The sequence below is a fragment of the Tuber melanosporum genome, assembly GCF_000151645.1.
Source record: "Tuber melanosporum whole genome shotgun sequence assembly, scaffold_6, strain Mel28".
Classification (NCBI taxonomy): domain Eukaryota; kingdom Fungi; phylum Ascomycota; class Pezizomycetes; order Pezizales; family Tuberaceae; genus Tuber; species Tuber melanosporum.
In genome coordinates this window covers 877,637-899,198 of record NW_003299106.1, presented here as the reverse complement: position 1 = coordinate 899,198, position 21,562 = coordinate 877,637, and the positions used below count along the sequence as shown (strand labels likewise).

The 21,562-nt window shown below is 43.7% G+C and overlaps 5 protein-coding genes; 3 read left to right on the top strand and 2 right to left on the bottom strand.

The window, feature by feature from the left end:
* Nucleotides 1-732: 732 nt before the first annotated feature.
* On the top strand, nucleotides 733-936 carry GSTUM_00009679001 (uncharacterized protein; the record flags this gene model as incomplete). XM_002840849.2 has 1 exon in its annotated part: nucleotides 733-936. One exon carries the CDS (start codon nucleotides 733-735, stop codon nucleotides 820-822), a length of 90 nt encoding a protein of 29 aa, XP_002840895.1. The 3' UTR covers nucleotides 823-936.
* A 198-nt stretch (nucleotides 937-1,134) lies between these two features.
* GSTUM_00009678001 (uncharacterized protein) lies at nucleotides 1,135-2,883 on the bottom strand (the record flags this gene model as incomplete). The annotated part of the gene is made up of 3 exons (XM_002840848.1): nucleotides 1,135-1,726; nucleotides 1,773-2,196; nucleotides 2,250-2,883. 3 exons carry the CDS (start codon nucleotides 2,881-2,883, stop codon nucleotides 1,135-1,137), a joined length of 1,650 nt encoding a protein of 549 aa, XP_002840894.1.
* Nucleotides 2,884-3,626: 743 nt separating this feature from the next.
* GSTUM_00009677001 (uncharacterized protein) lies at nucleotides 3,627-5,001 on the bottom strand (the record flags this gene model as incomplete). The annotated part of the gene is made up of 6 exons (XM_002840847.1): nucleotides 3,627-3,874; nucleotides 3,929-4,010; nucleotides 4,060-4,229; nucleotides 4,260-4,289; nucleotides 4,411-4,424; nucleotides 4,493-5,001. The coding sequence occupies 6 exons, from the start codon at nucleotides 4,999-5,001 to the stop codon at nucleotides 3,627-3,629; spliced, it is 1,053 nt and encodes a 350-aa protein (XP_002840893.1).
* A 244-nt stretch (nucleotides 5,002-5,245) lies between these two features.
* On the top strand, nucleotides 5,246-5,555 carry GSTUM_00009676001 (uncharacterized protein; the record flags this gene model as incomplete). The annotated part of the gene is made up of 2 exons (XM_002840846.1): nucleotides 5,246-5,272; nucleotides 5,358-5,555. The coding sequence occupies 2 exons, from the start codon at nucleotides 5,246-5,248 to the stop codon at nucleotides 5,553-5,555; spliced, it is 225 nt and encodes a 74-aa protein (XP_002840892.1).
* A 1,576-nt stretch (nucleotides 5,556-7,131) lies between these two features.
* Nucleotides 7,132-10,662, top strand: GSTUM_00009675001 (uncharacterized protein). XM_002840845.2 has 6 exons: nucleotides 7,132-7,340; nucleotides 7,440-7,486; nucleotides 7,547-8,801; nucleotides 8,852-9,239; nucleotides 9,315-9,998; nucleotides 10,057-10,662. Exons 3-6 carry the CDS (start codon nucleotides 7,934-7,936, stop codon nucleotides 10,157-10,159), a joined length of 2,043 nt encoding a protein of 680 aa, XP_002840891.1. The 5' UTR covers nucleotides 7,132-7,340; nucleotides 7,440-7,486; nucleotides 7,547-7,933; the 3' UTR covers nucleotides 10,160-10,662.
* The last annotated feature ends 10,900 nt before the right edge of the window (nucleotides 10,663-21,562 follow it).

Below are 21,562 nucleotides of genomic sequence, written 5' to 3'. Positions count from 1 at the left end.
GGGTGTTGGAAGCGTTATCGCTGTATCGACACCGGACCTGAATGGTTTTCGCAGCGGGGGAGTGGATCTCTTGCACCAGCAGCTGCACTCTTCGACCGCGAAATCGATTTCCATGTTACTAGCCGAGAAATACCCCCCCGGATACGATGAGCAAAGGGTCGAGAAGACGGACGCCGCAGACCTCATTGTTTGAAAGAGGGCTAGCCTTATATCAAGAACCTCGAGCCTCCATAATACCGTGCCCATAGCGGACTGATCCCTTAGTGGCCTACTTTTACACCACGGTACGAGTAGGGCACTCCTCAGACATCGATCTCAAGGGTCGACGGTTACTTGACAGAGAGTTTTGCGAATACGAGCATTTTGCGTCTAAGTTCACCTTGCTTGCGTTCCGCCAGCCACTTCTAGGGTCGCCGCTTTGTTGGCGGGGTCCGCTCTTGGTGTGCAATGAGTACCGTAACACTCACCTTTCGGCCTAGGGGAGTACGCTGTTAGGCGTAGATTTTTCTTCCTTCCTTCCTTCCTTCCTTCTTCTCTTCCCCTGACGTCTACCATGAAGCTTTACTCGGTCATTTCTCCCGTTCTCCCTATTTGACTGGTGTGCTGGACAGGTAGCCCTGATCGGACCACCAGATCGTGCGTCCCCAGGAGAGTGCAATATATACGATCGTACAGTATAGACTGGGAATCTTGACTACGGATTTAAGAAGGGATGGTGCGGCGGTCTCTCGCATGATCATATATATAGTGTATTTTGAGAGACTGTGTTCCCGTTGGGCAAACACTCTAGCAATCCACAACCGTGAAGTGTCAGCACTATAGCAGGCACTACAATCTTTAATATAACAGTACATACATCACCAACAAAAAGGACGCCATGACCGAGGAATATTGGGAGAAATTTTGTAAAAAGTAAAAAAATAAAAATAAAAAAAAGACACTAGAAGACAGAAAGAGAAATTAACCCCTGATGAACCATTTACCAAGACTACACCAAGCTGAGAATAAAGAAAAGGACAAGTAAACATTGAAAAAGCGCCAGAAAAACAGCACACACATATGTGTATGCACATACAGGGCATATGAACCCCTGGGAGTTAGATAGGTATAATGAGAAGATGGTGGGCGAGGTTTCTATTTTGGTTGAGCCGCTTTCCCACCATCCACGAGAATTTGTTCGTCAATCCTCTCATCCCTGTCAGGCCCTCTCTCGACTCTCTTCCAGGTAGTAATTCTATCCAATGGTGCATTAATCTCGAATAAACGAACTCGTCTCTGATACTTGTTCCAGCCACCATAACCTCCGAATCCACTCCCCCCAGCATAGCACATCCACAAACTTTCTTTTCCGCCGTCAAGTAGACAATACTCATTGGCATGGTCGTGGCCTGCGCTGACAACACTAACCCCGGCATCTACTAATGCATTTTTGAAGCCAGAGTTATAGGATGGGGCGGTTGGGGGTTCGCGTGGTGCATTGTTGTAACCACCTACTATGGGGCGGCTAACTAGTCGGTACTCCGGGAGGGGAATGTGAATGAAGGCCATGTCGAGGTGGACGAAGCTGTAGGAGTTGTGGTCGTGCTTGTCTTTCAGGGTCGATGCAAGTTTTCTGAACCAAATAATTTGAGAAGGCTTGACCCAATCGTAACCCCGGTACTTCTTTTCGTCTGGTGAGTAGGAGTGGGTGTCTACGAAATAGATAGTGAGAGCAGAATGGTCACCCCTAGGTTTGTTAGGTTGGATCTAGGATGACGAAGGAGGGTGTATACTTATGTGCTAAAACTTCAATGTGATAGTTTCCTACCCCGCCCTCGCTCCCTTCCCGACCCTTCTTATCTAGCACTCGCCCACCAAGGGCGGGGCCAACCTCGCTGAGAGAGTATGGCAAGCTTGCGGTAAGTTTCATGATATCCTCCCTACTGAGGTTTCCTTCGTCATCGTGATTGCCCAAGATGGTGGCATACGGAATCTTTCGTTTCACAAAAAGCTCGGCGAATTTGAGAATTGCAGTTTGTGCATCCGGTGCGGTGTCTCCATTGACCTGATCACCGGAGAGCACAGCAAAGTCCGGTTTCTCTTCGTCTAAAATTCTGCCCACGAACTCAAGGGTCCGGGGATCTGCTTCACACCCATCAGTGGTTTCCACTGGTTCCGGGTCCCGACAAGCTCCGACGCCAGTAGAAAGATGCAGGTCTATTCCAGTCAGTATAGAATGCCTGCTTTGTTGCGTATTTGTGGAGCCATACCCGAGACCTGGATGATCTTGAACTTGTGATCACTCCTAAACTTCAATACTGGTTTCTTGGGGCCGGGTGGGGGAGCACCATTTCGAACCGTAATTCTGGGCGACTCCCCAATCGCCAAAATTCCTTCTCGCAACACCCACCCAGGCCTAACCTCTGCAGCATCCGGTCCAAACAAAACATCAATGCCCGTAACAGCATCATCAATAACCTTGGGACTCCTCTTTATCCAAATATCACCCGGTCGAGACTCCCACTTGGCATCGCCGCCGCCCTCGCTTGCCGCCGGCTCCGATCTCCTAATCCTGATATCAACAACAACTTTCTCCCCATTCAACTCCTCCTCCTTCATCCGTTTGAATTGTATGTATCCCTGTGTCAACCACCCCCTGCTTAAAAACAAGTCTTTATCGATGCGAACCCATCCTTCCTCTATTGGACAGCTAAACAGACTGACGCGAAGACATGATTCGTATGTAATATCTGTTATCACCTGTCCAGCGTGGTGTTCCGGCAATAAATTGTGGATTTGTGTGGGGAGGAGAGAGTAGCGGGTGTCGAGAAAGAATAGAACTGTCACGAAGGTTACCGAGAGAAGGATCAGTTGGATGATCGTTCGAACGATCCGACGAGCCATGTTTCCAATAATATAAGCGTAGGAGAGGGAAAGAGTGAGAGGGATAAAAGTGGGTGGAGGTTTGATGGCCCCTGGTATGTTGTGGCGGGAGTGGAGTCAAGATCGCGCCGTAGAATGGAATGGGGTTCGACGGAAGATCGGGGTGTTCAGTTAAGCTTCCCGCGTCATGTGAAACCTTGGGGTTTCCTCAACCAGCATTCAACAACCACGGGGTAGGGAACAACCCTTGTTTCTACCGTATGATATTATAATGCAGCTTGTAAATTTATGTATCCACGGAAGGGGGCAGTTAATGCACCCTCGTTGCTCATTCACCATAGAGTTGATGTGTTCTAAAAAGCAAAACTCGGTTATTTTAATGCAATCCAGAGATCACCTTGACCATCGTAATCTAGAGCACAGCTTATAATACCAGTGCCCCAGAACCACTTTTATTTATTACTACCCTTTTACTTGCATTTTCGCACTTAGAATTATCAAAGCCTCTCGGGTGCTTTGTGGGGAGAAGCGATGCCAAAATATTGGTTACCCGTTCCATCCCCGCCATTTCGATCAACTCTAATAATCCCGTCGGCTCGGGACCATCCATACTCTTTTAAGTTGCATGGCAATCATATCGTTCGAATACGCACCGGTATTGCTTCCCCAACTTGGTAAATTTATACAGCAGCATCTAGAAACAAAGCAACATCTCGTATAGTCTAATCTCTAAACTAGACATTCGTAAACAAGGTGATGAAAGTCTAAGTCATCTCCTTCCTACTCAAAACTTTCATTTCCAAGCCGTTCACCCTAGCATCTATATCTCTAATACCGCTTAAGGCGTCGTCCCTCGCCTCCTTCTGTAGTTGAAGTGTGCTCTCGAACTGGATGCGGACAAATTCTGGTAAAGGAGCCCTGCCCGGAGGAGATTTACCCTTCGGCTTGTAATTGTATACAACGATATCCTCCATACACCGCGCTGCAAGGCGTTGGTGTTTCTCCGATAGTACTTCTCGATTGTCAGTCTCCATACACTAATTTCATATGAGAGGTAGGGGCGTACTAATCACTCCTAGAGTAAACGAGCTGTCTCCGACCTCAGATAGTTTGTGATAGACTGTCACTTTGTCTGGCCACTCTATAGGCTATGCCACCATGAGTTCCTAACCGGCCCACACTAGAAAGGTGACCTACAAGCTTGTAGTCGACCTGAATGCTCTTCAAAATCAAACCCACTCCTCTGGAGGAGCAGAGTTCCGCCCATAAGTCTCGGTTTACGGGATCGACGTGCTTAGCAAAGTTCCACGCCCAGTTTACTCTCGCAGACTCTGCCCATCGGGTATATGTAACGTTATTTACATGGCCTACCCATGGTTAGTCCTTGGTTCCGGAACGCGCTGCGCATACAAGCAGTATTACCCTAACTCCATCAGCATGAATGAGTACACAACATCCTAGGGGAATCCGGATTACCATTGAATCCTAGAAACAGAGTCAGCAAATTGATCCCAGAAGTTATCATGGGTGATATGAAGCTTCATATACCATATCGCCCCACACTACGTTATGTCGGAACAACCCCCGGCGCGTTTCTCCCGTTAAGAAGCCTTCTGATCCCGCGATATACTCTCTCCAGTTCTTTGTGAGCAAACTCAGGATTTCACCGGCTTCGCGAGATTCCTCGGGGGTGGCTCCATGGAAGAAGAGTCTACCGATGCGGTCTTTTGTGTCTGAGAGCCAACGGGGATTTTCTGAGGTCGCGATGGGGGGTTGGGTATACGAGTAGTAGCGGAGAGTGGTTGCAAATTTTCGGTTAGCTGCTGGCCCCAAAACTAATTGACGCAGAGATAGTGGTAACGGGTTCGAAAGGACTTGTTTGATCGACATATCGTACCGGCGGGTTGTGGGTTGATAATCGTAGATTACCCATGGGGGGTAAATTCCGACCACTTTGACCCGGCACCCGTACCCCAGACGATCTTGGGGGGTTTTCAAGGGTTTTTTATGCATACGATACACTGATAAGATCCTTCCAACCCCACAGCCCGGTATAGATAGGCGAACTTGCACCTCCAAAATTTCCCTCTCCGGAAAAGGTGACTCTCTGAAAGACTTATGATAAAAAAATAATAACATATCTTACCAGAGGAGACAACTCGACACAGCACACGGTTCAATCATTTGAGATTTTACGGCATGTTAAACTTCGTCCCAAGTTTCGGTTTCATAATGTATTCCGCGGCACCCGAGCCGGGGATATTCCTCAATTCAGATCCCCCTGCCAAGGTAAAACCAGCCACCATAGCCCCGTATTACTCAGCGCCTTAACCGCAACCCTGCCATTTCGTGTCTGATACAACATTAAACAATCAGCCTCACGATGTCCCTCCGCTATGAAGTCAAGAGGGTTTATAGAGACCTCGTCTGTATCCCCTCTTGAAGAAATTTTGACACAAGATCCCTGGACTTGTGCTGACTAGTACATATATTAGCTCTATCTAGGAAGGGAATATCCGCTTGGTTATAATTATTTTCGACCCCGCTGTCACCGGGCGTTCATGAGCCAAGCAGATGAGACGGACCCGGGAAAAATTAGGGAAGGAATCCAGCGTGCCGAATATGTCAAGAAAGAGATTGAAGCCCTGTTAGTATTCCGGTATGATAACTTTGGGGTCGATAGGGTTCGCTAACGATGCTGTAGATATCAGGTCAGAAAGTATAGAGCCTTGAAGCAAAGTTATGGGTGAAGGTTTCATTTCGGTGCCTTCGATTTAAGTTTAGATAGGGTGTTGAATATTCTCAAGGCATAATAGGACGAGAAATCGAGCACGGTATTAGCCTATCGGTTAGACACTAATAACGTGACCCATATTGGGGAGATATGAGCAAGAAACCGGAGTGCATCTAATCTAGTACTTCTACCTCCACCTTCTTTTAACTGGTACAGTACCAGCCACAGAATACAATAGTGATCCCCTGTGTGGTGATTTTTTACCTCCCTGCGAACCTTAATACCAGTATGATACTAGTTAGAGAGGCCGTGATCGAGGTATTATATCTAGAAAATGAAAATATTTTCCTCTCGCTCTCCAGCGATGAAAGATCAAGACATCCAGTCACGGGATATATGATTCAAATTGCGTCAACACCCAGCCGTGGGGCCTCCCTAAAAGAGCCCATTCTATCCTTGAATTTGTGTGGATTCTTTTATATTGTAGTAGAAGTCAATACAGAGTCGTTAACAGTATACAGTTCAGGGCCATGGCCCAATTGAAACCCCCGCCCGTTATATTCATGATTTTGTAGGTCCCTCCTATAGGATCAACAGATGCGCCCAGTCTGAGAGAATTACATGGGGAGCAGACCGAGCCGTGGAATGTTTGCGGGACCCGTCAGCCCGGTAAAGTCGGAACTTATGTGCCTATCCGTTGTTGCAACACCATTGTTCCAATCACCCTCCTTCACAATTTCGCTCGTTGGAAAATTCATCTTCGGACACCGTTCCACCAGCATAATGTTATCTGGAATTTTTTTCTCCCCCCCCACCGTACATGTCTTACAGTAACTATTCCAAATACCTATCCGTATTCTAGGGCGCCGTTTTCCACTAGGTGTAGGGGTTTTCCTTTGGCTAACTAGATATAGTGTTTATGCGCGTTTTTATAAACAGGCTAAGAGTTTAGAGGGGAAAGTATTTCGTACGATAGATCTAGGGATGCATTTTCTGAGCATATGAGGGAGGCTTGAACAGTCCATTAGGTGCCTAAGAATGTAAGGGGGCCTTAATTTTTAAATTTGCTTTTAGTGCCGTATTCCATATGACATCCACATGAGGGGGGAGTGAGCGCTGTTCCCCAGGATTTCACATTTTTCTCGTTAAATCCTTACTCATATTCGAGGTAATGATACATACACGGTAATGGGTTCGTATATTCTGGTTTCTGTTTGTGCAGTCGAGTCGAGCATTTAGCGAGCGGACCCGCCAGATAAACAATTAAACACTCACTGAGACTACAAGCCTGTTTTCTGTAAGCTAATGAACATTCCATGTTAAATTGGGAAGATCCGGGGCTATTGTACTCGAGTATTTCGACGGTGCTAGTGATATAATGTGACAGTGCCAGTGATACGAGGTTGCAGGCTCCACGCATGCCACAATAACGACCGCTAACGAACTTGTTCCTTGCTTAGGCAAGCAACAATAACATTGTCAACCTTGACGCATTTAGCCTCCCTCTCTTCTCCATCTCCATCAACCCCATCCATCAAGAATAGAGAGACTCGGGTCCTTCACAATCACCTTCTATATCTCACCAATAACCTATCATCGATAGACCTGTCATTTGCCGATATTCTACAGCTTCACAGAACTTTTCACAAAACCTCACCCCCTTTCACTCTTCTGCCCCCGTGAGACCCACACTCGTCAATCCTTTCCTTCTCGAATCCCGAAGTTATTCTCAACCCCGAGGGAGGTGCGTTCAGATCTAGTGATAAATGGCTGTTTTTTTTTGTTGTTTGTTTTGGTTGGCAATCACGAAGTTTTAATGCTCACAAGGCTTCCCCTCTTTTAGTGACAGATCGTCGAGTTCACCCCTCTCACCCCACCTCGAAGACACATGTAAGAGCAACAAAACTAGAATCTGTTCTTGAAGCCCTGTTAATTTCGATCGTTCGCTAGTTTTTGCTCGTCTTCTCGGTTCTAAAGTTCCCAAAAACTCTAGCGGCGCTGGTAGGCCTACCTTTAAGAGCGCAGGTATTGCGTCTCTAATGTTAAAACGACGGATACGATTACCAGCTTTACCAAAACAGACCTGAGCCTTGCGAAACAATTAACCCGATTACCATCGATAGCCCCGCACGCTTTCTATACGCCGACCGCTTCGGGCAGTCAATTTTTACCTGAATGGCAGAGGGCTATGGACAGTATCCAACGGGACAGAACCCATACAATCTCAATAATCGATTCCGAAGGGGCTCACCGCCTCAAACTCCATCCCCCTCTCGTTCGCCAGCACCACAATCGCCTGGCAGTTACCTCTACCACTCGGGCCAACAGCATCATACAATGCTTAATTCCCAAGTCCACCGAGGGTACATGCCTCAACAGCCGCAAAATGTTAAGTTCTTACAACAGTTAGCGCAACCTCAGGGGCACCAAGTTGACCAAGCCATGAATCATGTGCAAAACAATGCCGGAAACAACACAGTTGGAGGCCATTCACATTCTTACTCTTCCGGCGGATTGGGGAATCCCTCCTACGCTTCACCCCAGCACAACTCTAATGGCGTAACAACAACATTGCAGAATACCTCTCCACATTGGCAGGAACAGCAAACCCTTATCGCTACATCTCGTAACTCTAGCTCTCCTCATCACCACGCTCGGCAAGCTGCACTATCAAACAAAAACTCATCCCAAGCTCAAGTTACTGGGGGTATCAATCCAGGCGCATTTCAACCTCTGAGTGCTCAACACCGCAAGGATGGCCCCCCCGTGGAAGAGAAGGAAGTGCGGAAGCATGATACAGGCGAACTGGAGAGGCAGGATTGGAAGTCTTTGGATCTAGGTGGTCAAGGGCTCCGGGCCTTATCTAAATCATTATTTCAGTACACCTTTCTAGACAAGCTATACATAAACCATAATAAGCTTACCGTGCTCCCTCCAGCTATAAGTCGACTGAAGCTCTTACAGCTTCTCGATGCCTCGGGGAATCAACTTACTGAGGTACCACCTGAGTTGGGCATGTTGACGAATTTGAAAAACCTTTACCTGTTCGACAATCAGCTTACTACTCTCCCGAATGAAATTGGATCTCTGTACCACCTAGAGGTTCTCGGAGTAGAGGGGAATCCCCTCCAGTCCGACTTGAAAGAGGTCATGATCAAAGACGGTTCGAGAGGAGTTATCCTGAGTTTAAGAGAATCGATGCAAGGTGAGTCCCAGATTTAGATTTTTGTGGCAGGGTCTTCTAACCCCTTCCAGTTTCATTTTCCCCCGTCGAGAGAGACTGGATAATACTCGATGATTCTTCCAGAAGTGGTGCCAAATCCGAAGCGGATAAATTCCAGGTTTTGTGCTACAACATTCTTTGTGACAAATACGCGACTCAAAATATGTACGGGTATTCGCCTTCTTGGGCACTTTCATGGGATTACCGGAAGAAGTTGATTCATGATCAGTTGATTGAATCGAAGGCGGATATTATCTGCTTGCAGGAAGTTGATATGGAAAATTTCAATGAGTATTTTATGCCTGGGCTTGCTAGGGAAGAATATAAAGGTGCTTTTTATCCAAAGAGCCGAGCAAAGACCATGAACGAAACGGAAAAGAAGTCTGTAGATGGGTGTGCAACGTTTTTCAAGTCTACCAAGTCAGTACATCGACGATTCCCCACTTTTACCAAGAGCACGAGATTGAGCACAAGGTTCTAATAGGCCAATTATAGGTTCTCTCTGCTCGAAAAACAGATTGTTGATTTCAGCTCTGCTGCTTTGAACCGCGAGGATATGAAAAAGACTGCAGATATCTACAACCGTGTCATGCCAAAGGACAATATTGCTGTTATAACTTTCCTGGAGAATAAAATCACAGGCTCACGGCTCATTGTTGCCAACGTTCATATCTACTGGGACCCTCAATACCGAGATGTTAAGCTTGTTCAAGTAGGAATTCTAATGGAAGATATCACTAAATACGCGGATCAGTGGGCGAAGAGCTTTCCGAACAGGGCGCGGTCTCCAGGTGATACGAGCCCTCTGGAACCAGCTGTCAACTATTCAAGCGGTTCTCAAATTCCGTTGATTATTTGTGGGGACTTCAATTCAATCGCGGATAGTGGGGTGTACGAATTGTTATCCCGTGGTTCAGTTGCGAACGACCACGACGACCTGCTTGGGAGAACCTATGGTAACTTTACTAGAGACGGGATGTCGCATCCATTTCCTCTAAAGAGCGGTTATTCAAATATTGGAGAGCTCGATTTTACCAACTACACTCCTGGGTTTACGGGTGTTATCGACTATATTTGGTACACCACAAGCAATCTCAATGTTACAGGATTAATGGGAAATGTTGATAAAGAATACCTGGCGCGAGTGCCTGGGTTTCCTAACATGCACTTCCCCAGCGAGTAAGTTTTCGGTCCATGCATAACCTGCCGAGACCCCGATTCTAATCCGTCTGGTTAGTCATATTCTGCTACAGACCGAATTTCAGGTTAAGCCTCGGAAGGAGCCGATTGTTAAGCCACCACCCCCCGATTTCGGCAACAACCCACCGCGAAAGTCATGAGTAGCGAAAAGGGGGAGAGGAATTATCTTTACAGACGTTAACTCCATAGCATTGCCAATCCAGGAGTACTTTTTCTTTTTCCCCGGGTTTTGTTTTTCCTCTCACCCTTTCAGTCCTTTTTTGTCAACCTCTTTGTTGTGTGAGGAGCGGAATGCGTTTTTCTTGTTTCTGTTTTTCAGTTGGGGTTGTTAAGGCTGGATGGGTTTTCATGTTTCCTTGCTCAATTCGTGGTTTTATGTTATTCCTTCGATATTTTATACTCTTTGTGATCATCCGTTCATTAAGTTTTGTTCAATTCTCGGTGTGTTATTTTTAAGGGTTCTATTTTCTTCATTGTAACCAGAAAAACCCCCTTCTAGCAAGGGGGCCATTCTCTCAGCCCATGAATCTTTTTGTTTAGTACGGTGTCGTGTACTATCACATAGTCGATTGCTTTCTTTTCTTTCTCATCCCTGTCTGTCTGATTTCGCCAATCTGGAGCACTTTCTCCCCCGCCAATCTGGGTGAAGTGGGGGAATGTATCGTTCTTGTGCTTTTTGCTTCTGTGATCACTTTCCTTATTCCCCTTTCGACACCCTGACCTTCCAACAGGGGGGATGTTGAACAGCACTCGTATATATCTGATTGATGTATTTCGGTTTTCTTATTACTTAGGGTGGGTCGGTATAGGATGGCGCTATTGTGTATAAAAGTGAATCTATGGGGGTGGGTTTTTTTGGTGGCTGCATAGAATATTTGACTGCTGGGTAAGGTCAAGCGGGCTTTTTTGGCGCTGGTTTTCCCGCCCCTAATTCAGGGTCCTCAAGCCTCGGATGGGATCTGGGTGGGTTCGGGATGGGTTTATTTTCCTTCGACCGGGCAACCAATGCCATGGGCCATTCATCAAGGGGGTTTGGGTATCCGGAAATAGGCTTTGGGCAGTCCGGAGGTCGAGACCATGTTACACACTTTTTGTAGTGGGGAACTGCGTGAACTAGATTTTGCTTGGAGTGTTAATCCCAGCCACACTAACAAAAGCTCATCCACCGAAAACGCTGGGTGGCCATGTAGGTTCGGTCTGGGCTGTCACGTGGGTGCTTGATATTCCATGGACGAATTATAAATGAAGGCTTATTCCATAGAAAAGAGTTGCAGGTATTACCTTATCGCGAAAAGGACGGGGGAGCCATGCCCTATAATAATACAGTATGATACTTTCAAGTCGGTCGTCACGAGTACTGTACAGTACGGGCTTGGCGGCAGAAAGAAACCAACACCACCCTACGCTTCCACACAAAATGCACAAGTTTAGCTAACTAATGCAAAGGCACGCGACAAACAGTAACCGGATGGTTGCCACGTGGGGGTCCCCTACAAAAATCTCGTCTTGGCAGTGTCTTTAGCCTCGCCGTCCGAGGTTCTGACGCTTGGAATTTTAGGAATCGTTTCTGAAACATGGCTTTCTTTCAATTGTGTGAATCTTGATGTTTGTGCTATCTGGAAAATCACTACATTTTTCTGAGGTTATGGGGGCGAGCAGCCGCCTGTTGAAAATGTGCATTTCATAATTACTGTATTATGGAAAACCGGGTCGGTGTGGGTCTCTTTTATCGCCAAGATGGGGTGATTCAAGGTGATTGGCCAGGAATGACTACACGAGTGACCTTTTGTGATGAGAGATCGCTTGCCCTGTGGAGCATTGGGTTCTGGTTGATGCGTGTTAATACCGTGTATCACCCTTCAGAAAATTCGAAGCCAGCCTCAAGGAAAACCCGGAAGCCGGAAAAGAAGCCGTGTTCCTGGATCACTTCTCTGAGCTTCTCCGGAGAGAACCGAGCGGCACCGTTCCGAATAATAAAAGGCTCCTTAAAAGTTCTGGCAGTGACTTGACTTCGCTACAATTACCAAACTTTTTACCAGAAGCAACAGTCATGTCTAACTTTGGAAAAAAAGAAATTATGTGAGGTGATCAACAGTGAAAGAATGGCTTTAGGTTGGTAATTAATAACCACCTCACGGATCAATTCAGGAATTTTGGTGCTAGGGGGTCTGTGTGGTTTTTGGAGTTGGTATGATATGCATAGCTGATATTCCAAATCAAAAGGGGCAAAATATTTTTTATTTCTCCCCATACATGATACCCCACCGGTTGCAGACCTCACCCTTAGGGATGGTGTCTAGACTCTAGAGTCGGATTATGATATCATAACAGGTCTATTTTTGTGCTACAACCCTATTGAAGAAGGCTAGGGTCTGCAGTCTGCCGTTCCCACAGGGCAGGAATTCTCCTGCGCTACCTGATGGATAACCCAATAATATTAAAACTCCTGAATCAGAATAATAACGGGTGTTTTTATGGGAAAAAGAGTACGATCGCTTTTTAGGTGTTTTGAGTTATGCTTACTTTTAGTTTGCATGGCAATGAAAGCAAGCCTTCTTGTGAAAAAGAGAAAAACATATTTTGACATATCATAGAAATTGATACAATTCAACAACCAATAAATTAAGCAGTATAAAAATAGAAAATATATAATGTCTATTGTTATTTGTATAATTCTATAAAAAATATTTTGAATTATAATTGGATTAATAGATTTTAATTGAGTATTTATAATTAATATACATTAAAGAAATATTATAATTACTGAGTAAGCAGCATTAATAACATTTATTAGCTTTGATCTACTGCTTTTATACTTGTTTTGAAAACTAGAGGGAGAGTCATATTCTTGTTTAATTAGAAGTGTAATTAGTGCTTCTTGTACCTTGCTATTTTCTCCTTAAACAATATTTTCATTTACTTGTTTTACCACTTTTGCATTTACTGCTCTTGTATGTCTCTTCTCATGAACAGTTGAAATTAGTGATTTGGCAGGCTTAAAAGAATACCATAAATCTTGATATTGTAGAAGAATATAAAAGAAATATTTGCTCCAGAGGTCAAGCCACTTCTCAGGGTTCAAGCTAGTATCAATAAGTCTATATGGTTCAATACCTAAGTGGTTAGTAAAAAGAAAATCCTTTTTCCTGAGATCAATTTTCATCCATACATCTGATGGCAGTCTTTTAATCTCTTGTTAGGAGTACCAGAATCTGATACCTAGGAACTACCCTAAGTAGGGTAACTCCACTCAGAATCGGAATTACTATTCTCCAACAACCTCTTCTAGCCACCTTACAGGGCATGCAAGTCATTATACATACTTATCTCAGTTGAGTCCTGTGACTATAAGGCCACAGAATTTATGGTATAAGAATAATACCATATATGTCACTGCCATCTTTCGAACCAGATCCTCTTTACAGACTCTATGAGTGGGGACCTTCGGCTAAGTCTGGGAAGTAGAATGGAGTAGATCTGTCAATTACGTAGGAAGTTACTAGGCTTTAAAGATGTGACATCTTTGGTAAGGGTTATAGGAAATGGGACATTTTTACACAAAGATATGATATCGAATGTTAAAGGATCTCTACATGAGACCAAGATATTTGCACCTACCCTTTGATAACTAGAAGAGTTTAGAACTCGAAGGAACACTATTACAAAAGCTAAGGGACTTCACAGAGTGTTACAACTGGGCCCAGGAATACATTGTGATTACGGGAATAATTCCCAACACTAGAACAATGACTGAAACCCTGTTATCCTGAGCAATTGGTAGTTACTGACTGAGGGATTATCTGCCGATCTGGTAGAATTACTTCCTGCAAATTAGTTGGAAGATATTTGGAAGATATCTGTAGGTTGGATCCAGAGTTATAGTGGTAAAAATCAGGCGACCTATGAAGATTGAAATTGCAACTACCTCTACAGATACAATCCGCAGATAAAACTGATCATTTTATCGATAAAGGAGAAAATTGGGGCCAACTCAGTTCAAATTAAGAACTAGGCCATTAGTCTAATGACTCTGAAGATCAGATAATTACTATTGGGAACAGTATAGTTCCTGATTAGTAATAATGTAATTACTGAAGAGGGGGTAGTGGTTTTCAGAGTCTCCAGGTGTTCATACCTTTGAAGAATACACGATGTTATGAGTTATAACCAGAGAGGTACATAGTTTGTATAATAGATAGATGTAGTTGGTAAATACTCAGACGCGGAATATAAATATCGAAGTGCCTGCTAAGCTTTTAGATATCATCAAGCAATGGAGAAGAGACCTTAACAATATAATATAGTTCTTACAATTCTATCCTACTTTACCTACTTCAACTTACTCTTAGTAATTATAAACAAAACAAGTATATTTTGAGCCATCCAGGACAATTTCTGTCTACAGAAACGAAGCCTGGCTGGCCTAGACAACTCTGAGTCTACACAGGTTATCTCCGCCTAATACCTCTATAATATCTGGAGTTATAGCAGCAAAGTAGAAAAAGTAACAATGAATTTCTTTTAAAGCTTTTAAGTATGAGCTCAAAGTAGTCTCCCAATTATGAAATATTGTACCAGTGGGATTATGTTAGGTAGAGACAACCAATAAATACTGAGAGTTGTCTAGGCCAACCAAGATTTATTTCTGTAGACAGAGATTGTCTAAGAAGGCTCAAAATGTGTACTTGATTTGTTTAAGAGTAAAGCAAAGTAGGTGAAGTAGAATAGAATCATAAAACAATATTATATTGTTAAGATCTGTTCTTCCTTACTTGATTATGTCTAAAAGCTTAGGAGGTACTTTGATATTTATATTCCGCATTTGAGTATTCGCTAACTACATCTATCTATTATACAACTATATACTTCTCTGGTTATAACTTGTAACATTGGGTATTCTTCGAAGATGTGAACACCTCGAGACTCTGAAAATCACTACATCCTCTTTGATAATTACAATATTGCTAACTAGAAACTATACTGTTCTCAATAGTAATTATCTGATCTCCAAAGTCATTAGACTTATGACCTAGTTCTCAAGTTAAACTATATTGGCCCCAATTGTCTCCCCAATCAATGAAATGATCGATTTCATCTGCAGGATGTATCTGCGGAGGTAGTCATAATTTTAACCTTTTTAGATCACCTGACTTTAGACTTCTATAACTCTAAATCCAACTGACAGATATCTTCTGGATGACTTTCTATTAATCTACAGATAGCTATTCTACTAGATTAGCAGATAATCCTGCAGTTGACAATTCTTAGTTGCTCTAAGTAATAGTATTTCAATCACTATTAGTATTGGTAACTATTCTTCAACTACCATATAATTCTGAATTCAGTTGTAACATTCCATGAAGACTATTGGCTTCTGTGGTAGTGTTCCTCAGAGTTCTAGACTCTTTTAGTTATTATAGAGTGGGTGCAAATATATTTGTTTCTCATTAAGATGTTTTAACATTCTATATTATATCTTTGTACAAAAATGTTCTATTACTTACAGCTTTTACCAAAGTTGTCACAACTCTGTAGCCTAGTTACTTCCTGAGTAGTTAACAGATTTACTCTGTTCTACTTCCTAGAAGTAGTCAATGGTTCACTCTCATATATCCTGTAGACAGGATCTGGTCAGATAGACAGTAGTAACATATACGGTATTATCCTTACAGCTTCAATTCTGTTACTTTTTAGTTACAGGACACAATTGATATCAATATATATAATGACATGCGGGGCCTGTTAGGGGGCTGGAGGAGTGTGTTGGAGACAAGAGATTCTGATTCTGAGTAGGGCTACTGTACTTAGGGTGGTTTCCTGGGTATCGGATTTCGGTACTCCTAATGGATTATTAGAGAATTACACTACTTTGATCTTATCTACTTTATCAGAAGTATCTGTGGAGCATACATCTCTGAAGTTTAAATCTTATTTCAATTATCTTTTACTTTACAGTTCCAAATCCTCCGTCTATACTATTTCATATATGGTTTTTTATTTGAAAGCTGAAAATGATTTCTTGTATATTCTGTATAGCTACAAGTTAAGACAGATAATATACCTCTTATTTTAACCTCCCCAGTTATCTGCTTAGAGATTAATCTTTAGCATAAGCTTGTGAATAAAAGTTAAAAAATAATGCATAATAAACACAACTTGGTTTACTCCTTTGTCCTGCTGTGTTTCGATAAATATTATATGATAATGTTGCTTTATAGTATCATTGACATTATTAAAAGCATAAAACTTGAAAAAAGACCAATGGTACTACCATGATGGCTGCTGTAGTACTTTTGATATTTCAACAACTTGCTGAAAGTTAAAAAAAAATGTACTTATTTCAAATCCAAAAATCTTTGCCTCTTCAATATTAGACTCATATGCAGTACAATATATTGTGTACTCTTATTTATGTATATGCTACTGTTATTAGGAATACCAGAACCCGATACCTAGGAACCACCCTAAGTAGGGTAACCCCACTCGGAATCGGAATCTCTGGTCTCCAACACCCCCCTCTGGCTCCCTTACAGGGCCCGTGCATCATCATATATATCAATCTCAGTTGCGTCCTGTGACCTTATTACCACAGAATTGAGGGTATTAGAATAACACCATATACATCGTCGCCGTTTGTCCGACTGGATCCTGTTCATGGGATATATGAGAGGAGACCTTTGGCTAGGTCTGGGAAGTGGAACAGAGTGATTCCGTCAACTACTCAGAGAGTTACTTGGCTCCAAAGACATGATACCTTTGGCACGTGCCGTAAGTAATGGGACGATTTCGTACAAAGAGATGGTATCAAATGGTAAAGGATCTCTACTAGAGACCAATACATTGACATCTACCAGGAGAGTCTAGAACTCCAAAAGACACTACCAAAGAAGCCAATGAACTTCATGGAGTGTTGCAACTGGGTTTCGGAATACGTCGTAGCCATAGGGTGATTCTCAATACTACAATGGTTACTGAAACCTACTACCCAGAGAGTAACCAAGGGTTGCCGACCGAGGGATTAATTACCAGTCTAGTGGAGTGGCTTCCTGCGAGTTAATAGGAAGTCATCCAAAGAAAATCTATCAGTTGGGTATGGAGTTACAAAGGATCGGAGTCAAATGACCTATGATGGTTGCAATGATGACCACCTTTGCAGATATAGCTGGGGATAAGACTGATCATTTTATCAATTGTGAAGACAATTGGAGCCAACTCAGTTCGACTTAAGAACTAGGCCATAAGTCTAAAGACTCCGCTAATCGGGATATTACTATTGGGGACAGCACATGTAACCGGTACGGGTACTTGGTTATTGGTTTTGTTTTATGTTTTGTTTTAAGTATCGCTTTGATACTTGGTTTGTTTTAAGTATCGTTTGATACTTGGTTTTGTTTTATGTTTTGCTTTAAGTATCGCTTTGATACTTGGTTTGTTTTAAGTATCGTTTGATACTTGGTTTTATTTTATGTTTTGTTTTAAGTATCGCTTTGATACTTGGTTTGTTTTAAGTATCGTTTGATACTTGATTTTGTTTTATGTTTTGTTTTAAGTATCGCTTTGATACTTAAGGAGTTTTACCAAAGAGTATCAATTGATACCTGTGATTAGTTTTGTTCATGCTAGACATGAACAGATTTGTGTATTTAAAGACCGCCTGTTTCTATGATAGAAAAGGCAGACTTTGACAGACAGTATTTCAATATACTTGGTTGAACGGTTACTTCTTTGTTTCTCAGTACACCCTCGAAGCCTCCTTTAGTTCTCAGCTCTCGCCTCCTCTCTGGAAGAGCAGGCCACCTGCCAACTATCGTATCTTTACCGATAACATGATAAGCACCTTGCGAACACGTTACATTTTTTTAACCTCAGCAAGTGGTTAAGAACCTGTCTCCAGATTTAGGCCTGATCAACCTATCAATATCCACCTCAGAACGCTAGCGGAGAGAAGCGGCAGAATCACAGCACATTCGGCTTTATCTTAAACCCAAGATAAAGTCTTTGACGACCAGGAGTGGGAAGCAAATCCCACAGCAAGACCTTACAAGGAAGAAACAACCCCGGCGCTCTACTAAAGAGCCGGGTGATCTTGCAAACACGGAAGATACACAACCTCCAGGAGAATTCCCTTCTACTCCAGCAAAGAAGCCTTCCTTTGAACCTCCAAACGACTCCGAATCTAGTAGCGAATCAGATATGGCTAGCACAGGAGGAGGGCCTTCTGGAGGAGGGAAATCTCGGGCAAGGCCTGAAGAAGAGGAGGTACCCGCAGCATTTGAACCCCCTAAGTTTAAACTCCACCTCCCAGCGAAGTTCACAGGAGAAGGGAAAGACCTCAAACCTGAAGCCTTTGAACGATGGGCAACAGAACTCTCACACTTCCCACTCTTACAAGGAAAAGATATGGAAGACCCTACAACCGGACTTATCATTGGATCATTTTGCGAAGGAAAGGCAACCAACGCATACCACCAATGCTATAAGGATTTCAGTGGGAATGTGAGATTAAGAGGATCTACAGTTCTCGATTACCTGAAAAGACGATTCCAATCCTCTATAACCAACGACCTCCTATACAACAAATTCAACCAGCTCCAGCAAGTTAACGGAATGCATGTCAAGCGAATCACCGATGTGGCTACGGACCTAATGATGTATAAGGACCGGATGGAGAGAGGAAGTATCTCCAAATACATCCTAAAGCGACGATTCTACGATACCATGCACCCTACCTTCCGGCGAGAAGTAGAACCACTCAAGGAAGATGGCGATGATATTGCAGTAATAATTGCAAGATCAGAATGAAAGGACGCCATTCTCCATGAGACCAAGGCCTACAAAACACAGTCATCCTCTAATAGGAACAGTCAGCCACAACACAAGGCCTCCAACAACTCTGAAGACGATACCCCACGGGTTTTCAAGAAGAAAACAAAATCCTCCAAAGAATCGAGACGGCAAAAAGGAGAATGTTTTGAATGTGGAAAAACAGGACACATGGCAAAGAACTGTCCTAGGGAAAAGGGAAAAGGAAAGGCAATTAAGCAAGAAGCGTCGACCAACAATGTTGAAAGCGATAACGCCCAATCCAGTAAATATGAAGAGATCCATATCGGATACATCGATGTGGAATGCAACAGTGTTCGACCTCCGGCTACATTCAAAGGACACACCACTCTGGAAGGTACTATCCTGATCAATGGCAAAAGGGCTCGAGTCCTATTCGACACTGGCGCAATCGGAAGAGATATGATCAGTAATGCCTTTGTCTCTGTCCATGGACTCCAAACCCAAGACCTTAACCAACCCATACCAGTCAATATGGCAGTAAAGGGATCACGATCCACAAGCCATAAAACCTGTTCTGCGACTATTCGACTTGGTTCTGCTATATTATCCCCCCAGTAAATGCTGATTGGAAACCGAGCGAAATACGATGTCCTAATAGGCATGCCATTCCTGAACCGCCACAAAGCTATAATCAGGTGTGGGGAATCAACCATCGATTTCCCAGATCAGAAGGTCAGAGTCTCATGCAAGCCAACAAGCGGAGAGTACCGAGCCGCAGTCTGTGAAGCAACTACCCAAAAACTATTGGATGAATACTCTGATGTTTTCCCTGATCAAATACCCGAAGAACTACCGCCTATGAGAGAGGTGAACCACCACATCCGCCTCTGAGGCCCCTCCAATCTCAAGAACCAACCCACCTACTCTATTCCTGACGCATACAAAAGCCCACTTTGTGATTGGATCAACCAACAACAAAGAAGAGGAGTCATCTACCGGGCAGAAGCCCCAGGTGCCGCTCCTATGTTCGTTCAACCCAAAGCAGATGGCAAAAGAATCTGCCTCTTGGTTGATCTCAAGCTACGGAACGAAAACACGGTTATGGACAGCTCCGCTATCCCAAACCAAACCCAGATTCTAAATGCAGTTGGACGGGCAAGATTCCGAAGTAAGATTGACCTAAGCGATGCCTACTTCCAAACAAGGTTAGACCCAGAAAGCGAACACTACAACAGTTTCAAAACACCCTTCGGAAGTTTCATTAGCCGAGTTATATTACAAGGTGATATGAATGCGCCCGCCACCTTTATGCGAATTATGGTAAACCTCCTAAGCGAATACCTCCACCATTTTGTTTGGGTCTACATTGATGATATTCTCATCTTCTCGAACACCGAAATAGAACATGCCTACCATATAGGATTGGTTTGTACCAAACTAAGGGAAGCTAAATTCTACACTAGCAGAAACAAATCAATTCTGTTTGCTGATAAACTCGATATCCTAGGACATGTTATAGATGATGAAGGAATACACGCAGCCCCTGGAAAAATAGCATGTTTAACGGAATGGTCAACACCCCGGAATCAAAAGGAACTCATGCGATTCCTAGGACTAGTCAACTATATTTCCCAGTTCCTTCCACACCATGCCACTGTGACAGCGCCGCTCACGGACCTTACAGGCAATGCAGAATTTGTCTGGACCCACACTCATGACCAAGCCTTTACCAACATCAAGGAATTGATAAAAAACGCCCACGTTATACAACCTATCAACTACAGTAAACCAGAACCAATATGGCTGATTACTGATGCATCGGATGTTGGAGTTGGAGTATGGGTTGGACAAGGAGCCTCCTATGAAACGGCAAGACCGGCCGCTTTACACAGCAGAAAATTCACTAATTCACAGATGAACTATGGGACAACAGACAAGGAAGCCCTTGCTGTAATTGATGTCCTCGTCGCTTTCAACCATATCCTCATGGACAATACCTTCACTATTGTTACTGACCACCAACCTCTCACTAATCTTAAAACAGAAAGGATACCTGGAAGAAGAAGAACAAGATGGATAGGTGAAATCAGCAAATACGATGCAAAAATTATCTACACCCCTGGAAGAACGAACTATTTAGCTGATGCTCTCTCCCGCCTATATGAGAATCAAGACCTCGCAAACCCTCCCCTTGTTCACGACCACACAAGACAAAGCGAGGACAGCCCTGACGACACCTCCTATGAACAAGAACCATTGATGGCTACCGCCAGCTCTGCCGCTCCCTCCAATCCTTTCTCTTACACCATGTACAGTGCTGCCGGAACAGAACGAGGAAAGGACATCGATGAAGAATGGAAAGACAATTGCACGCTCCGCAGCACACCTCCTCATGAACTTGAACAAAGCAGACTCCACTGGTCCCACTGTTATCACGACACCTGCCCTTTTCACCAGACTGAGATCAAGTTCGGCAACAGATACCAGCGACCGTACTATATGCCTGCTGACGATTCCAAAGACACCAGTTTCGACACCATAGAAGGAGCAGAAGAGATGATCAATGAAGATGAATCGACCCAACCTCCTCATACCCTTAATCCTGTTCCAACACGATACCAAGGTCTTGAAGAACTCGAACAAGCAGCAGCCTACGTAGATGCAATATCCTATTTACACCCCTCACAGTCAGCCCCACCATCCTCTCCTCCCATAATCGATTCACGACCACTATATGGTGGACCCTTACGAGTATA

Coding starts and splice junctions, on each gene's coding strand:
- GSTUM_00009675001 (XM_002840845.2), top strand. CDS start 7,934: ATGCTTAATTCCCAAGTCCACCGAGGGTACATGCCTCAACAGCCGCAA. Junction 8,802..8,851: donor TTTAAGAGAATCGATGCAAG/GTGAGTCCCAGA, acceptor AACCCCTTCCAG/TTTCATTTTCCCCCGTCGAG. Junction 9,240..9,314: donor ACGTTTTTCAAGTCTACCAA/GTCAGTACATCG, acceptor GGCCAATTATAG/GTTCTCTCTGCTCGAAAAAC.